The sequence below is a fragment of the Athene noctua genome, chromosome 20 (assembly GCF_965140245.1).
Source record: "Athene noctua chromosome 20, bAthNoc1.hap1.1, whole genome shotgun sequence".
Taxonomy (NCBI): Eukaryota; Metazoa; Chordata; class Aves; order Strigiformes; family Strigidae; genus Athene; species Athene noctua.
Window position 1 is genome coordinate 2188254 of NC_134056.1, and position 20075 is coordinate 2208328.

General features: G+C 57.5%; 1 protein-coding gene across 7 annotated transcripts; it reads left to right on the plus strand.

Moving 5' to 3' along the window:
• The first annotated feature begins 1409 nt into the window (after nt 1-1409).
• LHX6 (LIM homeobox 6) lies at nt 1410-19691 on the plus strand. Of its 7 annotated transcripts, none has more exons than XM_074923617.1 (10): nt 1410-1520; nt 1962-2102; nt 2369-2554; nt 2625-2746; nt 8315-8535; nt 10914-11014; nt 11100-11195; nt 13133-13307; nt 13994-14097; nt 15853-19691. In XM_074923617.1, the coding sequence occupies exons 1-10, from the start codon at nt 1410-1412 to the stop codon at nt 15871-15873; spliced, it is 1278 nt and encodes a 425-aa protein (XP_074779718.1). In that variant the 3' UTR covers nt 15874-19691. The 7 variants fall into 7 exon arrangements, with proteins under 7 accessions (XP_074779718.1, XP_074779719.1, XP_074779722.1 ...); XM_074923618.1 differs by having other exon boundaries at nt 1410-1484; nt 15853-19690; XM_074923621.1 differs by having other exon boundaries at nt 1433-1484; nt 2037-2102; nt 15853-19689.
• Nucleotides 19692-20075: the final 384 nt, after the last annotated feature.

Genomic DNA, 20075 nt, shown 5'->3' on the forward strand with positions numbered 1-20075 from the left:
CAACGCTCACGCCCGTGGGGTGGGTTTTCTCCCGGTGTTTTAACAATCTCCCTGCCTGCGGTGTGACTCCACTCGGGACAGGTATGGAGCGATGCCCTCGCCCGCGGGAGCTCAGACCGTGCCCAGCCCCACATCAGGGGTCGGGGCTGGCCCGTCGGTGCCACGCAGCCTCATGGCGCTGCCTCCTGCGAGCTCCAGCGCTCGCGTGGGGCGGAGGAAAGGGGGTGAACTTGGTGTAAATACCCGGTACCTGCCGCCCGGGCCCTGGGCCCAGCGCAGGCAGCAGCCACGTAACTCCCGTTCCGGAGACCTGCCTGCCCCCAGGGCCGAGGCTGGGCTGAAGTCGCCCCATTCCTGAGCCCTTGCAGACTTTGGGGAGCCCCCGGTGCCCCGTCTGTAATTATTAGGGAAAGCCACCGGCGCTGCCGCATCGGGGTGGGCCGTGGCCGCCCTCCGCCGCTCTCGGATGAGAACGAACCCCGTGTTGCCCAGTTCCGAGCGGCGCCGCGGAGGGGGGCAGACCGCTTTCATGCCTCTGTCCCTGAAAACTCCTACGGGTTTCTTCCGGAGCAGTCGGAGCTGATTCAGCCCCTGCCAGCCTGCTTGAAATCGTCCTTTCTCAGCACCGCTCCTCCGCACTTGTCCGTCTGCCCCCCTCTGCAGAGGAGGACGAGCTGGCGGGCCCGGGGCTGAGTTTCCTGGGGGTTTCTCGGGCTTTCTTGCAACCTCAATGTTTAAACCTAATGTCTTGTATTTATTCTAAAATGGCTTTCATCTGATTTCCCTCTCGGTTAACAATTTAGCTGTCAAAATCAATAACGGCGAGGATCCATCCCCGGCCGCCATCAGCTCACGTTACCGTCCTGCAATTACTCCGTGGTGGAACCGCTGCCGGGGCTTTGCCGGGGAATTATCAGGTTACTAATGAAGCCCGGGCAGAGGCGGGGGGGGGGCAGACGCCGCGGCGGTGGGTGCGATCCCCGCTGCCGCACCCCAATCCCGCCCCGCCGCGGGCGGGGGTGTGTGGGGGGAGCTCCGGGGCCGCGGCCGGGCCCGGCGGTACTGCCCCGGGGCCGTGCGCCCCGTCGGGGCAGGCAGCGGTGGGGGGGGACCGGGCCGGCCCGGGGGTCGCGTGTGTGTGCGTGTGTCCCCCCCGCCGCCTCACCCCCGCTCGCTCCGCGCCCGCGGGCGGTGCCGCCGCCGCAGGTAGCGGGGCCCGGCGGGGCGGGCGGCCCCCGGGGCGCGGCGGGGAGGGGGGGGGGGGGGGCGCCGCTTCCTGCCCGGCCCGCGGCCGCCCCCGGCGGGGGAGCGGGGCCGGCGCGGTTCCCCGCCCTTCCTGCCGCGGCCGCGGGACGCGCCGCCCGCGGGCACGGAGCGCGGCGGCGGGCGGAGCGGGGCGCGCCCGCCCCATGCACCGGAGCCATGAGGGCGGGCAGCCCCGGGGCCCGGGCCGCCGCGCCCCGGCCGGCGCCGAGGCGGGCAAGGTGAGCGCTGCCGCTGCCGTCGGGGCCGGGAGCGGGGCCGGGAGCGGGGCCGGGGCTGGGCCCGCTCGCTGCCTCCCGCGCCCGAGGGGAGGATTTTCCATCCCGGCGTTTTCTGGGGCGTTTTGTGCTCGGCGGAGGGAGAGGGGGAAGAATTTCGATTTTTAATTACTACCATTAAAAAAATCAAATTTGCAATTCTTTGGGTGGCCTGATGGATTCCCTGATTGACAGCCGGAATTGACACTCTGGGTACCTCTTATCTCGGGCATTTACGGCAATTTCTAATTGCAGGTAGTTTGTGGGGTTTTTTCAGCGCTTTGGCTCGCATGGGAACCGAGCGATTACTTCAAGAGGCCCGGGTTAAGTGCAGGCAGGGAGAGAATTCAATCCACATTCAAATTGCTTCATTAAAGAGACGCAGCTTTTGTTGCAAAGGATTTAAATGGCCACTAGAAAGTTCTTATTTATTGTTTTGAGGCGGTTTATATAGGGTGCCCCGCGCTCGCCCAGCGCATGGAGCCGCAGCCTCCCTCTCCCGCTCTCTCCCGCAAGGTGATGCCGCCGGAGCCGCTGCCCAAGGGGAGCGCCCGCTGCCTCGACCCGCACTCCCGAGCCATGGTAAGCGGGGCCGGGGGGCTGCGGGGACCCGCCGGGCCAAGGGGCTGCGGGGATGCACCGGGACCCGCCGGGCCGGGGGATACCGGGGGGCTGAGGGGACCCGCTGGGACCCGCCGGGCCGGGGATATCGGGGGGCTGCGGGGACCCACCGGGCCGTGGGGATGCCGGGGGTGGGGGGCTGCGGGGTCCCGTCGGGACGGCCCGGGCTGGGGTTGCGGGGGACGGCGGGGCCCCGGCTGACGGTCCCGGTGCGGGTCTGCCCGCAGTCGCAGCCCGACGGGGAGCCGCTGCCCGGCGCCCTGGAGAAGGAGGACGCCCGCTCGGCTCCCAGCACTCCCTCCACGCCGTCCGTCTGCTCCCCGCCATCCTCCTCCTCCTCCTCCACGCCGTCGGCCGGCAAGAACGTCTGCTCCAGCTGCGGGCTGGAGATCCTCGACCGGTACCTGCTCAAGGTGAGCGGCGGCGGGGGGCGGCGGGGGGCGGCGGGGTGGCCCCGGGTCTCAGCCCCCTTCTCTGCCGCAGGTGAACAACCTCATCTGGCACGTCCGCTGCCTGGAGTGCTCCGTGTGCCGCACCTCGCTGCGGCAGCAGCACAGCTGCTACATCAAGAACAAGGAGATCTTCTGCAAGATGGACTATTTCAGGTAGGGGACACGGGCTGGGGGGCGGCTCCGCGCTGAAGCCCCCGGCTCCGGTGGTGCTTGGGGTGGTGGCGGGGGGCTCAGCGTCCTCGACGGCTGCCCGAGGGGCCGGGGCCGCTCCAGCGGGGAGAAGGTTTGAAAAAGGCAGTGGGGCCCCCCCGGAGAGGCGTCCCCTCGGGGCAGGGGGAGGAAGGCGGTTTGGGGTGCAGCTGCAGCACCTCCCGGAGGGGTTCCTGACACCCCACCCTCCCGCCCCGCCGTCAGCCGGGGTTCGGCCCCTCGGCTCCGCGGGGATTGTCCCCTCGCCCGGGGGAACGGTCCCGGCCCGGCGGGTCGGTGTGAGCCGAAGGGGCTGCGGTGCCCGGGGGGGAAAGCTCGGGGCCGTGGGGCACCCCCCCAATGCCGCCGCGTCCGTGGCGGGAGCGTTTTAAAGAACCGAAACAAATTACCGGCAACTCAAACCCCCGCGACCGGGCCGGGGCTCGCCGGGTGCCGGTGGGCTCGGTCCGGCCCCGCACCCCCCGGGGGAGCGTGTCCCGCAGGGAGACTGCGACATTCTTTTGGTTATAGACCTCCATCCACGAATTTTTCCCCAAAAAGAGTGGCATGAGGGGATGGAGGATCCAGAGCTCCTCTAACTAAAACGTCAGAACCCCCTGCTCGGACTTTTCCCATCCCACCAGGATGAGGGAATACGGTTTGCTCCGGGAGGAAGGGGAATCGCGGCGGAGCGGGTCGGGGGTGGCTCCGCGGACAAAGGTGCCGTGGGCAGGGTGTGCTCGGACGGGAATACCGGCGAGATTTCTCCGGTGTTTTTCCTTGAGAGGGTCTCCAAATCCTTGATCAGCCGCGGCTCAGCCCCGCGGGGTGCGGGGTTCCCGGAGGTGCGTGCGGGAGCTGCCGAGAGCCGGCTCATCCCCGCTCCGCGCCCTGCCCGGTGGTGGTTATTATTATTATTACTATTTTAAAACCGCTATTTTTTTGGTTATTTCACCGAAATATCCTTCACTCTCAGCAGAAAGATTTAGGGAAGTCCGCGGTGCCGTTGTGCTGCTTCGGGGCACTTTCAGTGTTTTCATTAATTAATAACCGTTCCGATGCCGTTAATGTTGTTGGGTTTTTTTGAGTGGACCTTTCCAAAGGCGGTTTTAAAGTAGCGACTGGCTCTCTAAATTGCCTTCGAGAAAATCCAGCGAATAACATCTGTTAAAAATAAACCTATTTAGCTAGAACCCCCCCGGCAGCACCCTCCCTCCCTCCCTCCCTCCCGGCGGAGCCGGCGGGCGCTGCGCGGTCTCTGCGCGCCGGGGATGCCAAAGGAAAACTAAAACGAAAATCGTTGAAGGCGCCGCAGGACCCCCCCAAATCCTGAGCGGCTGGTTCGGGGGGCAGGGGGGCTTCCAGTCTGCGCTTCGTACTTTTTCCACAGAAAGATGGGGGGGTTGGGTGTTTTTTTAGTTGTTTGGTTTTTATTTTTTTTCGGTTTTGGGGTGTTTTGGGTTTTTTTCTCGGTGAAACGCGGTGCGGCGGACATGGCCGCGCTCGGGGCCACCCCACTGCCCCCCACCCCCAGATCCGCGGGGCTCGCTGCGGTCTCGGCCGGCCCTGGGGCGGGGGGCAGCGGGCGGGGGTCTCCGAGGGCAGCCGCGGCCGAGCCCGCCGGGTCGAGATGCGCCGTCGGTGCCGGTCTGCGGCCGGGAGCCGTTCGCCAGGACCGGGGCGGGTCGGAGCAGACACCCCCCGGGCTGGCAAACCCGCCTCGGGGGCCGCTCGCCCAGCCCCGGCCCCCTCCTGCGCCCGCACGGCCCCGGGAGCATCGTGGCCCGGAGGCTGGCAAACCCGGACAGCCGGGACCGGCACTTGGCAAAGCACAAATCTGACTTTTGCCCTATTTTAAAAAAATTCTTCTTATTATTTATCATTTGCTGCAGACAAAGTGTGTGGTTTTGGTTGGTTTTTGGTTTTGTTTTTTTTCGAAAGCAAAGCAGAAAACCCATGCTGACACGTGCGGGGCTTTGGAGCCAGGGCAGATGGGAAGGGGCGGTGGGATGCACTCTGCATGGAGCACACGGTGGGTTTTCTCTCACCAGCTTTAATTCCCCGGGAGCTGGGGGGCCGGCAGGCGTGGGGCTGTCCACGGGCACTGCCCACCGGTGAGGGCACTTAGGCCTGGTCTGTCCGACCTTCCCTTCCCTGTTCACGGGAGGGGCTGTGCAAGTGCTGGCACTGCCGTGGCTCCGCGGCTTCATGTGCATTTTTAAGCAAATGCTGCTGTTTCATGTGTCTTGTCAAATAATTGCGTTTGGCGTCCAAGGGCTCCATCGGTTCGAGGAGAACCAAATTAAAATTGGAGCTCATTGAGCAGAGCATTGCATTCCCGGGCGATGCGAGGGCTGCTCACAGCCAAGCTCCCACGGCTCCGGCCGCAGGGAAGCCCCGAGTGATCCCGGTGTGATTCCCACAGCACCCCGCTGTGACCCCTGTGGCTCCCTCCCTCGTTGGGCAGCCCTTGGGCATGTGAGCGTGGGGTCACTGGCTCCAACGCGTGTCCCTGAGGGCTGGGACAGCAAAACAGCTGGTGGTGCCGTGGGTGGGCCAGTGCGCATAGCTCGGTTGTGGCCCAGGTGGCCTCTGTTGCCCCTTGCTGTCGTGCCCCACTGGGATGATGCTTCTGCTCAAGCGCTGCCGTGGCTTGGCGTGGAGATGGACTCGCTGAGGTCACCCCCGGTAGTCCGCTGGGCAGTTTGGGGTGATGCCTGGAAGCCACAGCTGACTCTGGGGGCTCTGTTAGGGTCTTCCTCCAGAGCTGGCCAAGGAGGGGACAGGGATGTCAGAGCTGTGGGTGGCCCTGGGTGGCCCTTGCTCCATCCCCACGGGCAGGGTGGACAGCAGGGCTCAGGGAGCTGCGGCACCCTGGTGCAAGTGGCGTGTGAGAGCCGGGACACACCAGGGCGTCCTCCCGCCTCTGCTCTTCCCGCGCCCCAGATGTTGCGGCCGCCCCTGGGGGAGGTGGGATGAGTCTCTCTGGGATGAGTCTCTCCTGGTAACGTTGTTGGCAGTTTCCATCTCCCAGCGTTAACTGTCGCAGAGAGCCGGCAGCATCCGCTTGCCCGACCACAAACCACGCATGTGGGGCCTGAGCCGGCGGCTCCGGCAGATGTTGGTGATGCCCCGGCCTGTGCTGCAGTGCTGGGCTCAGGGAAAGCCTCTGGCTTTGCCCCTCCAGCTGCAACGCGGCCCTGTCCCCATCCCCATCCCTGCCAGGCGGGTGGCAGGAGCCATGGGGTGCCCCTCGCCTTGTGCCCCACAGCCCTGAGAGGACGGGGTTTTCTGGGCTATTGCGAGCTCAGTGAATTAGCGTATTTTATTTTTGAGCCGTTGTTTCCCGTGGTGACGGGTTGGGGCAGCCTGCTCGCAGGCGTTTCTCTCCCCGTTCCTGCGTTGCTGGTGGTCCCTGCGGTGACGGTCTCTGTTGGGTGACAGCGGGTGCCTGTGCCCAGCCCCGGCTCAGCCCCGTTTGCGTAAATCCCGATCGCCGCGGTCGGTGCCGGAGGCAGGTGCCAGCCAAGAGCTGCAGGCGCAGCATCGGTGGTTGCCGGTGCCGCAGCCTGTGCGGCCCCCGCCTCTGGCTGCTGAGCCCCGGCCTCGCCGGGCGCTGCTCGTGCCGCAGCTCTGCAGGGGACGGCAGCCCCCGCTCCGCTCCCCGCCAGCCGCTGCCGTGACGGGGGTCCCGCCTGGCGCCGGGGGACACCGGTCTGTGGCCGCCTGGATGTCCCCCCCCAGATCGTGGCTGGTGTGTGATGGGGACGTGTGATCTTCCCTGTGTGGTGCCCTGTGCCTCAGTTTCCCCTGGGTGGCAGAGGTGCCGGGACGTGCCCGTCCCCGTGCTGGGCTCCCCCCTCCCCGCAGCAGGCTGTGATTCAAGCGGGGAGCGGTGATTACCACGTGCTATTAGCTCCGTAAGCCTGCCCCTCGTTTGATACCGTTCGGCAAGTACGACTGTTTACATAGCACATTGTTCAAAGTAATTCAATTTACAGGAATGATCTTTACTTCTAAATAAAAAATTAATACAGTTCTTTTGTTTGTGCGTTTATATAAACTAGCTGGCACAAAGTCAGTTTACAATGTTCCCATCTGAAGTAAATTAGTGAAGTCTCTTAGCTAAGTCTCTGTATAATTTCAGCACAGAAATGTCCTTTCTAAAGCAGCCCTTTTATTTTTTTAATTTTTTTTATTTTTTTTTTTTGGTCAGCTATGGTCAGGCTGAAAAATTGAAACCTTTTTTTTTTTTTTTTCCTCCCAAATACTTTTGCAATTAGTAATTCCAGCACAGGACGGTCTTTCTGCATCTCGCTGAGCCCACGGTGGGCAGCAGCGCTGTGGCGTGGGGCCGGCCACGGGCAGCGCGTGTTGGCTGCGGTGGGCTCGACCTGGGCTATTCCACCGCCCGTCTGCAGCGGCCGGGGCTGCTCCGGCCCACCGAAACGGGGGGGCTTGTGGTGTGGGGTGTCTCCTGCTGCTCAGTGCCGTCGTCTCGGTGGTTTGTGCCTGCGCTGAGAGATGCTGGAGCCGCTCGGGCAGGGCTGGCAGCGGCTCCACTCCCCGGCCAGCACAGGGGTGGGGAGCGTGGGGGGCCTGGCTGCGGTGGGGGGCCGGCTGGGAGCCCCCGGGGAGCCCGAGGCGGCGGCGGTGGGTGCAGCGGGGAGGCGCAGCGGCTGCGGCCAGGGCTGTGTGGGAGCCAGCACCGGCTCTGCGGCGATGGAGGAGCAGCTCGCTTCTCCCCTGCGGCTCTTGCTGCTGCTTGTTGGGTTTCTTTTTTTAAGCAGCAGAATTCTGAAATGCAGAAGCCAAAACAAGGCCGTGCCTGACCCTGCCTGTGCTGCAGGTGCCAGCCTGGGGGTGCAGGGCCACGGGGGCTGCATCTGCTGCTCCCCATGTACTGCCTGCCCTCGGCCGGCAGCATCCCAGCAGAAATGGGGTTTTTCAGAAGCGCCCGCAGATGCCCAGTGCCCGGTGTGGGGGTCCTGGCTGTCCTGCTGCCTCTTCATTGCGCTGAGCTACTTTCCAGCATAACTTACTTAAGCACAATCATTGTCCTCTTGCAGTGAGGAGACTCCTCGTAGGAGGAAAAAGCAGATGCATGCGCCCGTACGTGTGAGGGGAAAACACATGTTTTGATTTATGGCAACGGGAGAGAACCGGCTCTGACACAGTTTCCATCCGTCTCACACTGGCTGTTATCAAAATAAAAAGCCCATGGGCTCGGGAGCTGATTCATGGCGCTGCGTCACCTCGGCCGTGCCTGGTGCTGCGGGGCTGTGAGAAGTCACACCCCGCCACTGCCCGCGCTGCTGCCCGCACCCCCCTGCCGCGGGGGAATGGCATCGGGGGGGCATTTCTCTGCAGCCCCTTCCCCACATGGTGGGGTTGGGGCTGGACGGGGTTGAGCAATGGGGTTGGCAGCAGAGCCCGCGCCCCAGTGTCCTGCTGCCTGCCCTCGCCCTGCCTGCCCTCGCCCTGCCTGCCCTCGCCCTGCCTGCCCTCACCCTGCCTCTTCTCCTCCCGCAGCCGGTTTGGTACAAAGTGTGCCCGCTGCGGCAGGCAGATCTACGCCAGCGACTGGGTGCGGCGAGCGCGGGGCAACGCCTACCACCTCGCCTGCTTCGCCTGCTTCTCCTGCAAGCGGCAGCTCTCCACCGGCGAGGAGTTCGGCTTGGTGGAGGAGAAGGTGCTGTGCCGGATTCACTACGACACCATGATAGAGAACCTCAAGCGAGCGGCGGAAAATGGTACGTAGCCCCAGCGGCGCGGTTGCGGCCTCGCCCCAGGGACTGTGCGGGGCTGTCCCTGTCCCCTGTGCTGACCCCCATCACGGGGTGCCATGGTCGTCAAAAGAGGGTGATGGGTGGCCCTGGGGGGTTGAGCGTGAGGCCCTGGGCTGGCAGAGGGCTCATGGGGGTGGCCAACGTGCTGGTAGCACCCGCGGCTCGTGGCAGACCTGCGTGCCCCGGGCAAGGCCGGGGACAAGCCCCCGGTCCCATGCAGCCCGGCATGCAGTGCGTGAGGAAGCCACTGGGATTTTGAGGCTGTGAGTCATAAATCTAGAAGGTGGGAAAGCTGGCGGTCCGACAAAACCTTCCCATCATTTTCCACCCGCCCTGCCTGCCCGGGGACGTGCCGCTCCCAGTTGTCCCCACCGCAGCACGCCGCAAGCAGCTGGCCAGCCTCGGCGTTCCCTAGCAAGTGTGTGACACCGAGGTCACGCGGTGTCACAGCTCCTGTCCCCTTGAGCTCAGCCCCATCCTCCTGTGTGGCAGCAGCCAGAGAGACGCTCAGAGGAACAGATCGGTGGGGTTAGTCGGAGGTGGCGCAGTGCTGGGCAACGGAAAGCACCTGAGATATGTTGATGTGGCAGCGAGGGCAGCTCAGGGGAGGAGGCGGCCTCGTGGGCTCAGCCCCGCAGGAGCTCGGCTCTGCCTGGGGCAGGAAGGAGCCAGGCCATGTCCTGCCCATGGGCTGGGGATGAAGCCAGTTTGTCTTGTGCCCATGGGGAGTGATGGCCACGGTGGCTACGAGGCTGTTGGCTTTTACTATGGGGGTGCTGGGCCAGGCGAGGGGAGGGTGCCTGGGGATGCTGCGCAACCACAGAGACACTGAGAGAAGTGTCTGGGGCCACCTTCCCACTGGACCCTGTGCCCACGACCCTCCTGGGGCTGGGGCTGCACTGGGCCATTTGCCCCGAGTCAGAGCAGGGCTCTAGCCCTCTGTGCCCTCGCTAGCCCTTGGTGGGCACAAGGAGGCAAATGCCATGTCCTGGCCTGTGCAGCATATGGGAACCATTAACAACCTGACATGAAAATAATCAGTGTTTCTGTTTACAGTGTTTGAGTCAGAGGATGAAAACATAGTGCCCGGCTGGGCTGGGAGGGTCCCGGCTTGGGACGGGGCTTGTGGTGTGTTGGTCCATGTGGTTGGCTGCTGCGGAGGCGCGAGCGAGGGAGCAGGGATGGAGGGGGAGCAGGCTGGTGTGAGGACGGCAGGGGCTGGTGCAGGGGGGTCCTGCAGACCCGTTACCCCAGCTGAGGGCTGGGGGGTGGGTTTGCTACTGCTTGTAAGGACCTGCTGGTGTGGGCTGAGCCCTGCGGTGTTGGGCAGTGCTGGGGCACGTGGCGAGTGTGTGGGTACCTGTGTCCAAGCGTCCCCTGGTTGTGAGAAGGGGGTGGGATCGCTTTGGAGAGCTGCAGTTGCTGCAGAGTTGGAGGGCCACACTCCCACACCCCCCCTCCAGTAATTACCCAGCAATTTCTTCTGCACATGAGGTTTTACATACAAGAAAAATAAACAGATGTTGCTGAAGTCAGAGTCCCATTCATCATCCGAAAAGAACAAGTCAAACTATATGAGAAAGTCCTTCAACTCAAGCCAAGACAATCACAGTCCGGTCCAGCTCGGAGAGCGAGCGCTGGGTTGTGCAGGCGCATCCTGGGAGTGGGGCGAGCGCCAACCCCCTCAGGCATCCTCCCTCATCCATCACTTGGTGCTTCACCCGCGCCCCCGAGAGCGCCCGGGCATGACATGGGCTGCAGCAGGGACCCCAGTGAGGACCGAGGCCCTCCCCGTGGGCTCCACAGCCCTGCGAGCACGAGTGGGCTCAGCGTGATGCCTGGGGAGAGGGTGGACAGTCCCCTCCCGGCACTGATGGAGGCAGCGCCCGTGGGGGAAGACGAGGCCGCGGGAGCGGTGTGGGGCAGGAGCGATGGATGTTGGTGATCCCGGCGGGGGCAGCATCCAGGGTCCCCCTCTGAGCTGCTCCCTGGGGGCCAGCGGCACATCAGTGCTTCCCTTCGCGCACCACCTTGACATCTGTCTTCCCACTGCCACCTCCCCACCCCTTGGTCCCTGCGGCTTCCGACAACTTGTTGCATTTTTCTTAATTCACTGGTAAACTCCTCGGGGCTGCGGGTGTCTCCTTCCCGGTGCGTGACGGGGCTCAGCACCCCGGGGCAGCTCCTGAGCAGTGGTGCTGGCTACTCCTCGCAGCACGGGCTGTTGTGGGTGACCCCGGAGCGATGCCAGGTGTGTTGTCCCCAGGTCGAGCGGCTGTTGCACACCGGGGTGACGGGCAGGGAATTTCTGACAGGTGGCACTTGGGGTTTCCTTCTTGTAGGCAACGGGATCACGCTGGAGGGGGCTGTGCCCTCGGAGCAGGACAGCCAGCCGAAGCCAGCCAAGAGGGCCCGCACCTCCTTCACCGCCGAGCAGCTGCAGGTAGTGGGGGGGGGGGCCCGGGGGGGGCCAGAGGGGCTGCGGCTCCCCGGCCTCATCCTGACCCCTCTCATCTCTCCCCGCCCAGGTCATGCAGGCACAGTTTGCTCAGGACAACAACCCCGACGCACAAACGCTTCAGAAGCTGGCGGACATGACGGGGCTGAGTCGGAGAGTCATTCAGGTGAGGGGGGGCTGGCGGCGGGCAGGGGGCAGGCAGGGTGCAGGCAGCATCGGGCAGGGGGAGACCAAAAGGCTGTTACTACACAGGGCTCGCATCCCTGCAGCCCCTTGCTCCCGCACATCGACCCTGGGACTTGCAGCATCCAGCAGCTTCGTGCTGCCTCACCGGCACGTCGGCTTCACTGGTGATGCCAGCACCATCCTTCCTCTGTCTCGCTCATCAGTTTTTGATTTGTTTTTTCCCCCCTTATGATGCAATGAAAAGAAAAACCCGTACAGCCCCAGCCAGTCCCAGTAAGTTGCCAGGTGGGAAAGCTGCCGTTAGCACGCGGTCCCGCAGCTCTGACATCAGGCGCGGGCGCTTCCCCGGCAGTCAACAGCCATCCCTGCCGTGAGCAGGCGAAGCCGCCTCGCTGGGGAAGCCTGGGGTCGAGAAGTTTAAAGAAAAAGAGGTTTTGCCGCCCTAGGGGATGCGGTGGCACAAGTCCCCGTGCTTGTGCTGTTCAGGAGGGAAGGGAGTGCGGTGCTGTAGGGGCTGAGAGAAATGCCCCCTCTGCAGCTCCCAGCTCGCCGTCTCCATACAGCCCAGCTTTGCCCCTTGGTGACATTTGTACTCTTCACATTCATGTTCTGCTGACATACTTTCTACATGCAATAAACCCCACAACTGATTAAAATAAATTTGGAGCTTTTGTCCAGGGTTGTTTTGCCAATGACACATTGAAATTCTGTGTGTGAAAATCTGGCTCAAGCCTCAGTTACTGAGATTCTTCATTTAGCCAAAGATCAAGCAGTCTGCACGCTGGGCTATTTTTTATGTGGATATTTTTTAAAGGCGCTTTGAACAGGAAACAATTTGTCAAATGCTTACGACTGTTTCCTTCTCTGTGGTCCAGCATGCTCGGCCTCAGAGAGCTGATCTTTGCACAGCCTTGGAGAAGACTTTTATTCCAAGCTATCTTTCAAAAATTAAAGCAGAAGAAAGAAATCACCGCATTAGCACGAAAAACCCCTCTTCCATGCATGTTTTAGCTCTAGGATGTAATCCCCTAACTATTCCTTTAATTAAAAGCAGTAAGATCTGGTCAGAGGGTTCGTACCTGCTGCTCACATGGACTAGGGCTGTATCGCGCCACAGTACCCTCCTCTCTCAGCTTTAATGTTCTGCTGATGTGGTTTTTGAATACGATAAACCACCAGTGATTAAAACAATATTGTTTTCCTCATCCCTAAAGTCATATCTTCTCCTAGTCTAAGCATTTACTCAGGTTTGTCTCGCCTTGTCTCTCATCAATGCTCACGCATTTCCCAGCTGATCTCAGCCGTGCTTTTAGGCCAGGCTAGCCGGGGTTTAAGGTTAAAATCTAAATACAGCCTTAAAGGCGCTCCCATCACTTGCAGTGGAAGCTGTGCAGGGACGGATAAATGCAGCCAGAGCTTGGGTTCGGGGGTGTTTCTGCCCGGCTGCTCCCCTGGAGGGGATGGTGCCAGTTACCAAGGGCTTTCACAGCCCCTCGAGCTCAGGGAGCAGCTTGTTGTTAAAATTACTTTCATGTGGAAGGGAATAGTGTGATCGTTAGTGAGAGTTTTTGCATCATCTCGTCCAGGTGTTTCACTCAGTGATTCTTGTCACAAGTTTGAAAGTTTTAATGACCCTGAGAATGACTGGTGTTGGTTTTGACCAAGACAAATGAATAGCAGAGATGCCACTCCAGGCACCTTAATGTCTGTACTGTCTTGAGACAAAACTCTCGCTCTAGTGAGTGTAATACAAGGCTATGGATGCTGGTGGAATGCTGGTGAGGTATTTCAGTGTGCAGATTTCTAAATTTTTTTTTAAATACTTGGAAGAGACACCCACCATAGGGTCTTGGTGAAGGACCACACTTCAATCCAACGGTCTCTCCATTGACACCGGGTTTGCTGCTTTTGTTTCAGGTTTGGTTTCAAAACTGCAGAGCCCGCCATAAAAAACACACCCCCCAGCACACGGTGCCGCCCTCGGGAGCCCCCCCATCCCGCATCCCTTCGTCGCTCTCTGATGACATTCACTACTCACCCTTCAGCAGCCCGGAGCGGGCCCGGATGGTGACGCTGCACGGATACATAGAAAGTAAGTGCCGGCCCGCAGGGCTCCGGCAGCGGGGTGCTCGGGGTCGGCAGGGCAGTGGGGAGCTCCCCGGGAGCAGGCGGTAGCACCACGGCCCGGAGTGCTGTCAGAAACGCCGTGACAGGGCGGGGGCATGGCTGGCACACGTGCTGCTCCTTCTCGTGGTCTGATGAACTTTGGGATTTTCTGAAGGGCCGTTCATGAGGAAGCCCCAGATGAGAGAAGGAGGGGAGAGGGGGCTGCTGCAGGCTTTTTCCCTCCATGCCTCATCCCCAGGAAACTCACTGCCTGGGTTTTACCTGACCGGTCCTCGGCCCTCCTTGTGTTTTCTTTGTCATGGAGAAGAGGCGTGAATGTGCCTTGTTGAGCTCCGTGGTCAAGTGGTCTCCTTCCTGCTCACAAGATCAGAGTTGCTTTCCCTAACAGTTGCCAAGTGCCAATGGATCACTGATAGTGGCAGGCAGCTTTGGTCATATCTGGACAGAGGTTTTGGCTCTGTGACTCTTGTGAGGCTTCTCCTCTCCCTCGCCCACGCGGGCTGTAGTAAAACGTGGCTCCTGCTGTGACCCGCCGGGCACCTCTTCTTTCACGCGTGTCCTGAGCTGCTGCCCGGTGGAAGCCTGACCGTGCCGGTTGGAGGGCGTGTGTTGTTTGTAGTAACAGAGGCTGAAGCCTCTTCTCATCCACAGGTCAGGTACAGTGTGGACAAGTGCACTGTAGACTTCCCTACACTGCTCCACCAGTGCACCTCAAAGCAGACATGGAAGGACCACTATCTAATAGGGGTGAGAAGGTAATTGTAGTCCCTGTTTCAGGCTTTGGGGCCAAACCTCAACTGTAGCAAAGATTTTTGTGTCACATCATTGCCACTGCTGTCTCTTGTCAGCATCACTGCTTCTCCATGATCTCTGTGTCTCTTCTTAATTTTGGTGGCCCTAGATGTACCAACCGTTGGTCAAAGCAGCATCACGTTGTTCTTTGCTAAATACCCCGCGTTGTTGTGCTGTACTGGGATGCTGTGCCTGCGTTCACTGAAGGCTTTTGACATCCTCCTGCCTGAACTCCTCTGGCTCTGGTTTCTCCCCTTCCCGTGTGCAATGAGCTCCATCCTCCTGCTCCGTCCCTCAGCCGTCTGCACGCTGTCGGTGCAAACACTGGCCGGCTGTTAACGACGGAGCAGGGGGGACTTTTAGCATGTGATAACTTTCCAGTTTTCCATGAGTTAATAAGAAAGATTAATTTCTTGGGAATTCCAGTATTGCTTAAAAAAATACCAACTGGTTGTTACAATATCTGAAGTAGGAATGTTATTTCACAATACCTGGCCAGGAAACAATATTGCATATTGATATTTTTCTGTTCAGCATTTAAAGAATCTTGTCTGTCCTAACACACAGCTTATTTTGGGGCAAGACTTCTGAAACACGCTTGGGCTCACAAGAATTTATTTAGGATCCAAGTTTAAGTGGCTTCGTTTTGAGGAAACACTGAGCCTCTGGGAATTCTTACTGGTTTTAGATTTTGTCTTTACTGTTAGAAGTTCTCAGCATCTCTCTTTTGAAATCTCTGAATCAATGCAGCAATGGCAGCTTATTGAGCTCCGCTTTGATAAGCACAAGCAGGGGCACAGCAAAGTCACTTTTTCAGTCTGAATGGTACCATTTTGTCATGATATCTGCACAGCAAGCTGGAGAGGTTTTGGAAAATATTATACTGTCCTGGTGCTGTCATTCAGAGAAACTTCACTGCAGCAAGTAGCTGCTGTGATTTAAATGTAATTACTGGCTTGCAGCTGTTGCAGAACTGGGTTCTCAGGACACGGAGCTGCCCCCCAACCAGCTCCTTTTCCAAACAATCACTTGCATGTTGAATTCCTGAAACCTGAAGCAGCCTCTTTTTCCACATCCAAAATTTTTTTAAAAGCAGCGAGAGCTGCGATCCTGGGAAAACACACGTAAACACCAAGTCTCCGTTTCCCCCTGCCCGTGGGGCACACAGCCCCGCTCCTCTCGGGGTGCCCAGCGCAGCGGCTGTGGGAGAACCAAGCTGTGAGCAGCTCAGCGGCTGCGTCCCCCGACGGCTGGCAGGGGCAGACGCTGTGTCTGCTGAGCAGCGAGGTGCAGCGCTGAGGGGAGGCCTCTGCTGATTAGCGAGGGAGGGCAGATAGGGTAAGGACCACTGGCAGCGGTCTATCATCTTCCGTGGCAGCTGCCGTATCACAGAGCGCAGAAGCGCTGGTTTCAGCGTGTTGCTCCCTATGATCCAGCCTCACTGCTGAAGGTGCCCGGAGGTGCAGTGGCTCTGGGGCTGTGTGCTGCTGCTGTCCCGTTACCTCTGCCCGCGCCTGCCCCGGCTGGCCCCGTCCTGTGGTCAGGGCTGGCGGCGAGCGGGCAGACACCGGCTCCAGAGAGGGTTTTCCATGGGGAAGCGGCTGCCTGGGCGCCCGCGGGGCACATCTCTGCTCTGTCGGACCTGAAAACGCATTTCCATTGCGAGGGCTTTCTGCCTCTGAAAGCAGCTAACGCTCCGCTCCCGTTTCTCCCACTAGGTCATCCTCTTTCAGTACTGACTGCGCGAACTCTTCCTCACCTGCCCATGGCGCTACCAGCACCACTGCCCCTCAGCCGCTGAAACACGGCGTCCGGCCCAAGGCAACTGTTATCAGTCATGCAGGAGAAACTCAGATCCAGCATTCTCAGTTATTTCCATTGACCAGCACCTAACATCCACTATTATTTCTCCAGCAACACTCTGTGTATGTGTGTGTTGAGTGCAGAGTTACATTTTTCACTTGTTTCTTGTGGACTTGTAGAATGACCGTGAGTCTCTCCAAGGCAATGCCAGACACAGTCAAAATTAGTGACTCTACTGTGCTTGCAAATCTTGCTCCCAAACCCATGGGAATACGAACAAACCAGAACATGCTGAGTCTCGGGGGGGTCAATGATCACCTCTGAACATAAAGGAAGGAGGAATTTACGTGGTTTGGCCTGATTCTCTTTTTGCACCAGTGAAGCGCTGTCGGTTCTCGGACATCCCTCCTTATTTCCACTTGCATGTGTGAAATCTGAAATGGGCTTTCTGTCTCAGCAACTCGATATATACACAGACCTTCCTGAGCCAAACTCGCGGGTAGCTGAGACTCCACTATGTGGAAAACACGATGCCAGCTGGAAATAGGCAGTTTTTCTTCCTCCTCAAAGTGCTTTAGAATCACATGTCCTTTGATCACTCTAAGGTAAGTAAATTTTAGTGTTTTTCCCCCCCATTTTATAGGAGGGGAAACTGAGATGTCCTAAACTGAGAGGAACCGTGGGGGTTGGTGGCAGAGCCAGGTTTAGCACCCTGAAGTTTTTGATTGCTGACTTGTTCTTAGAACAGTGAATATCTCTCTCCTCTCACAGCCATCTGCCAAAACTTTTTTTTTTTTTTTCAAATTTTTTACTCTTGTTCTTTATTAACAAGCTACTTTATTTCCTTGGAGTCATATTGGATCACAAATGGGTGATTTCAGAATGTACCTACACAAAACTCTCAGTCACTCCCTACTCTGGGACTGGGAACTCCTCAATGGAAGCTGGCCGCGAAGGGGTAGAAATGTTCTGCCCTGGTGTGGACCCAAGTTCAGTCAGTGGAAACAGTGGGGTAGAAACTGGAGACCAGTTAAAAAGGTGAAAAGTGCAGTAAAGCCAGCAGGAACAGTCGCTAGCTGAGTGGACAGCAAGGTGATGGCTTGTTCCTTTATCTGGCAGCACCGCGCTGGTTCCCGCTGCCCGCCTGTTGCTCTCCCTTGCTGGAGCACGGCTCTGGCTCCTGCCAAGTCCTCGGACGAAGGCGCAGCCCAGGAGAACGGCTGCCGGTGGGGCAGGCACCGCAGGGCTCATTGCAACAGCAGAGGAAGTGCTCAGCACTCTGGCCCCAAATCAGGAAAAAACTCCGAAACGATCCTTCATTGACGGTAATAACAAAAAGTAAACAACTAACCTTTGCCAGCCCTTCTCAGTTTGCACCACGCCAAGAGCAGGTCTGTAAGGAAACCTCTCTCCATGCAAGCACAGGGGTCTGTCTTGCTGCTAAGTGTCTGTGAGGCCACGTTTCCAACAATGTGAAAGCCCACTATGAGCCACAGTTAGTGCGTAATGTGACTGAACTGTGCCTGAGGAACAGAAGACAGGAATCCATCCGTTGCACAACTTGTTTTTAATTCGAACTGTAGATATATGTGTTTTTCTCTCTGGGAGATCCTGGATCAATCTCCAGCGTCGGGCGGGTGGGCCAGGTTTGGCCAGGCTGCATTGCCCAGGCGGCGAGCCTGCTCCCGACCGTGCTCCCGAGCTCCGTGTGACACCGAGTGACGGCCAGAGGCACGAGGCCCACGGCGGCGGCGCGAGGAGGCGTGGGGGGTGGCTGATGAGGTGGCCACCGAGACCTCTTGGTTTGAGAAATAACCCAGCAAAAGCACGCATTGATATTCGTTGGAACAAATACATAGATATATGCACACGCATACCTCTGTGTGCGTGTATGTATATATATTGAAAAAAATACACGGAGCGCATGATGGTGATACCTTGGACAGTTAGGCCAGTATTCTGTCTAATTGCAGCCAGCAGCTAGCAGCTCTATCCCCAATTTAAAATAACATTTGAAAGGAGAGAGGAAATTAAGTCTGCAGAGTATTATTGTCACCTCCTGACGTGCGAATAACCATTTCCAGTGTGTAGCCAGTGACAAGGTGCTCCCGCGCGCCTGACCGGACTGGAACCGCTGCTGCAGAGGCGTCCCCTGGGGAGGGGACGGGCACCAGTTGCACCGTTGCAGTCACTTTTGTCCTTGTCAGTAGCAGTGAGCGAAGGACGGGCCTCCCCGTTGTTGGCCGTTGGTGGAGCGTTTGTAGTCGCAAGGTTGAGGGGGATTGCGGCGTCCGCACGAAACAGCCTTAAGGCGCTGGAGGGGGTCGGCAGGGTCACCGGGGCCGGACTTTCTGCTCCGTTTGTGCTCGCACATCCTAATGATTGTTTAGTTGTGGAATTAGTGCCATAAACGAATGGGTAGTTGTTTCATTTAAGACTGAAGGAGAGACTTCAGGCTGTAACTTGACCCGACATCCCACAATACTTGAGATTTCCACAACGGTGTTGTTGAGGGAGAAAATGGTTTGATGCATTTCTCTTCTGTCTCGGCGGTGCAATGAAAGGGAAACTATTAAACGTGTATCTGCTAAATATCAACTTAGTTACTCATCAAAAAAAAAAAAACAACAAACCAACCAACAACCCACTTGTGAAATGAACTGTATAGCAAAGTGTTTGTAACTGATACCACGGCCAGGCCTGGAGCACGAAGTGGAGGGCCAAGGGAGCACAGGGGCTTCTCTCTGGTGGAAGGGGACTCGGCACTGCCCGTGGGGCGAGCTGCCCCACGCAGGCTGTGCTCCGGGGCACCTTCCCCCATAAGTAGCCAGGAGCAGCTTTGCTAATTCAGAAATCAGGCTCTGTTTATATTAAGCCCAAATTGTTTGCAAAAAAACTGGAAGCAATTCAGCTTGTGCAGTTTTAGAGCTAATTATGTGTATGGAAAATACTCAACTGTACCAAGAATGTAAGAAATCCTCTAATTTATTCAATACATTGTTTCACAACATATTTCACACTGACTGTTGCCACTGAACCAAACCTTATCTCAGGTCATTTGCATTCATCTCCTGTCTGTAGATTTAAAAAAAAAAAAAATAAAATCATTCTCATTTTCTTAGTTTATTCAGTAATTGCCAAATGGGTTCTGGTGCAGCAATGCAGATTCCACGTACTAAACTTTTCCAGTTGCTATTCACAAAACCTTTTGCAGACAAAATGCAATGAGGATAGCCAGTGAAAGGCTTTTCACTCAAGTTTAATAAGGTAACTAAATACGGCTAGGGTCTGAAAGTGGAATGGTTTACAGTTTTATTGCCAATTTTTTTTTTTTTTTTTTCGGCTCATGCTGGTTAACCCCAATGCCCGAGCTAAAGGTGCTTACACAACTTACTAGTTGGGACGGGGGAGTGGGAACAAATCCTGCACTACTATCAGTGATATATCTGTAGGATGCCAACTATAGACACATCAGTTTTATTTCATCCGCCAATCATTTTGTTGTAGCATGTTGCAATTCTGCATGTCTTGGCTACAATGGTTAAAAAAAAAAAAAATTTCTCTGAATGAGTGGACAGTCAAGACTAATATTTATTTTAAAAAAGTAAAACTAAATTGTAAGCACTTTTTTGTAAAACCAATGTCTGTTTTGTTACATACTTTTAATGTTGTGCTTTGTAAATGTCTTATTTGTGTAATAAATAAAGTTAATGCAAGTAGAAGTGCTGGCACTTACATCCAGAAAATGATGTAATTCCATTTTATTTTATTTTTAAATACTTTCTGGCTTACTAATCAAGCAGCAACCCACCCAGTTTTCCTCTTTTATTATTTTGTTAAACTCTGGCTTCAGGAGAGTTCAACAAACGTTCGTAGTAAATGGATATAATTTCCTAGTTAGCAAACCAGTCATTAAAGAATACCTCTGGTGTACATTATTACAATGATCAATCAATATCAAAGTACTGAGCAAAAAGAGAGGAAAGGAATTCACCAGGACAGCTAACTAAAATCTGGGAAAATAATGTTGATTAAGATGGATTTGAATGACTTCAACACTGAATCTGAGGCACTCTTTTTAACAAATTGTTTTCAGGCTTAATAACGTTTGTATATACTACTCTACACACCTCTCAGG

Coding starts and splice junctions, on each gene's coding strand:
- LHX6 (XM_074923617.1), top strand. CDS start 1,410: ATGCACCGGAGCCATGAGGGCGGGCAGCCCCGGGGCCCGGGCCGCCGC. Junction 2,555..2,624: donor TCGACCGGTACCTGCTCAAG/GTGAGCGGCGGC, acceptor TCTCTGCCGCAG/GTGAACAACCTCATCTGGCA. Junction 11,196..13,132: donor TGAGTCGGAGAGTCATTCAG/GTGAGGGGGGGC, acceptor CTTTTGTTTCAG/GTTTGGTTTCAAAACTGCAG.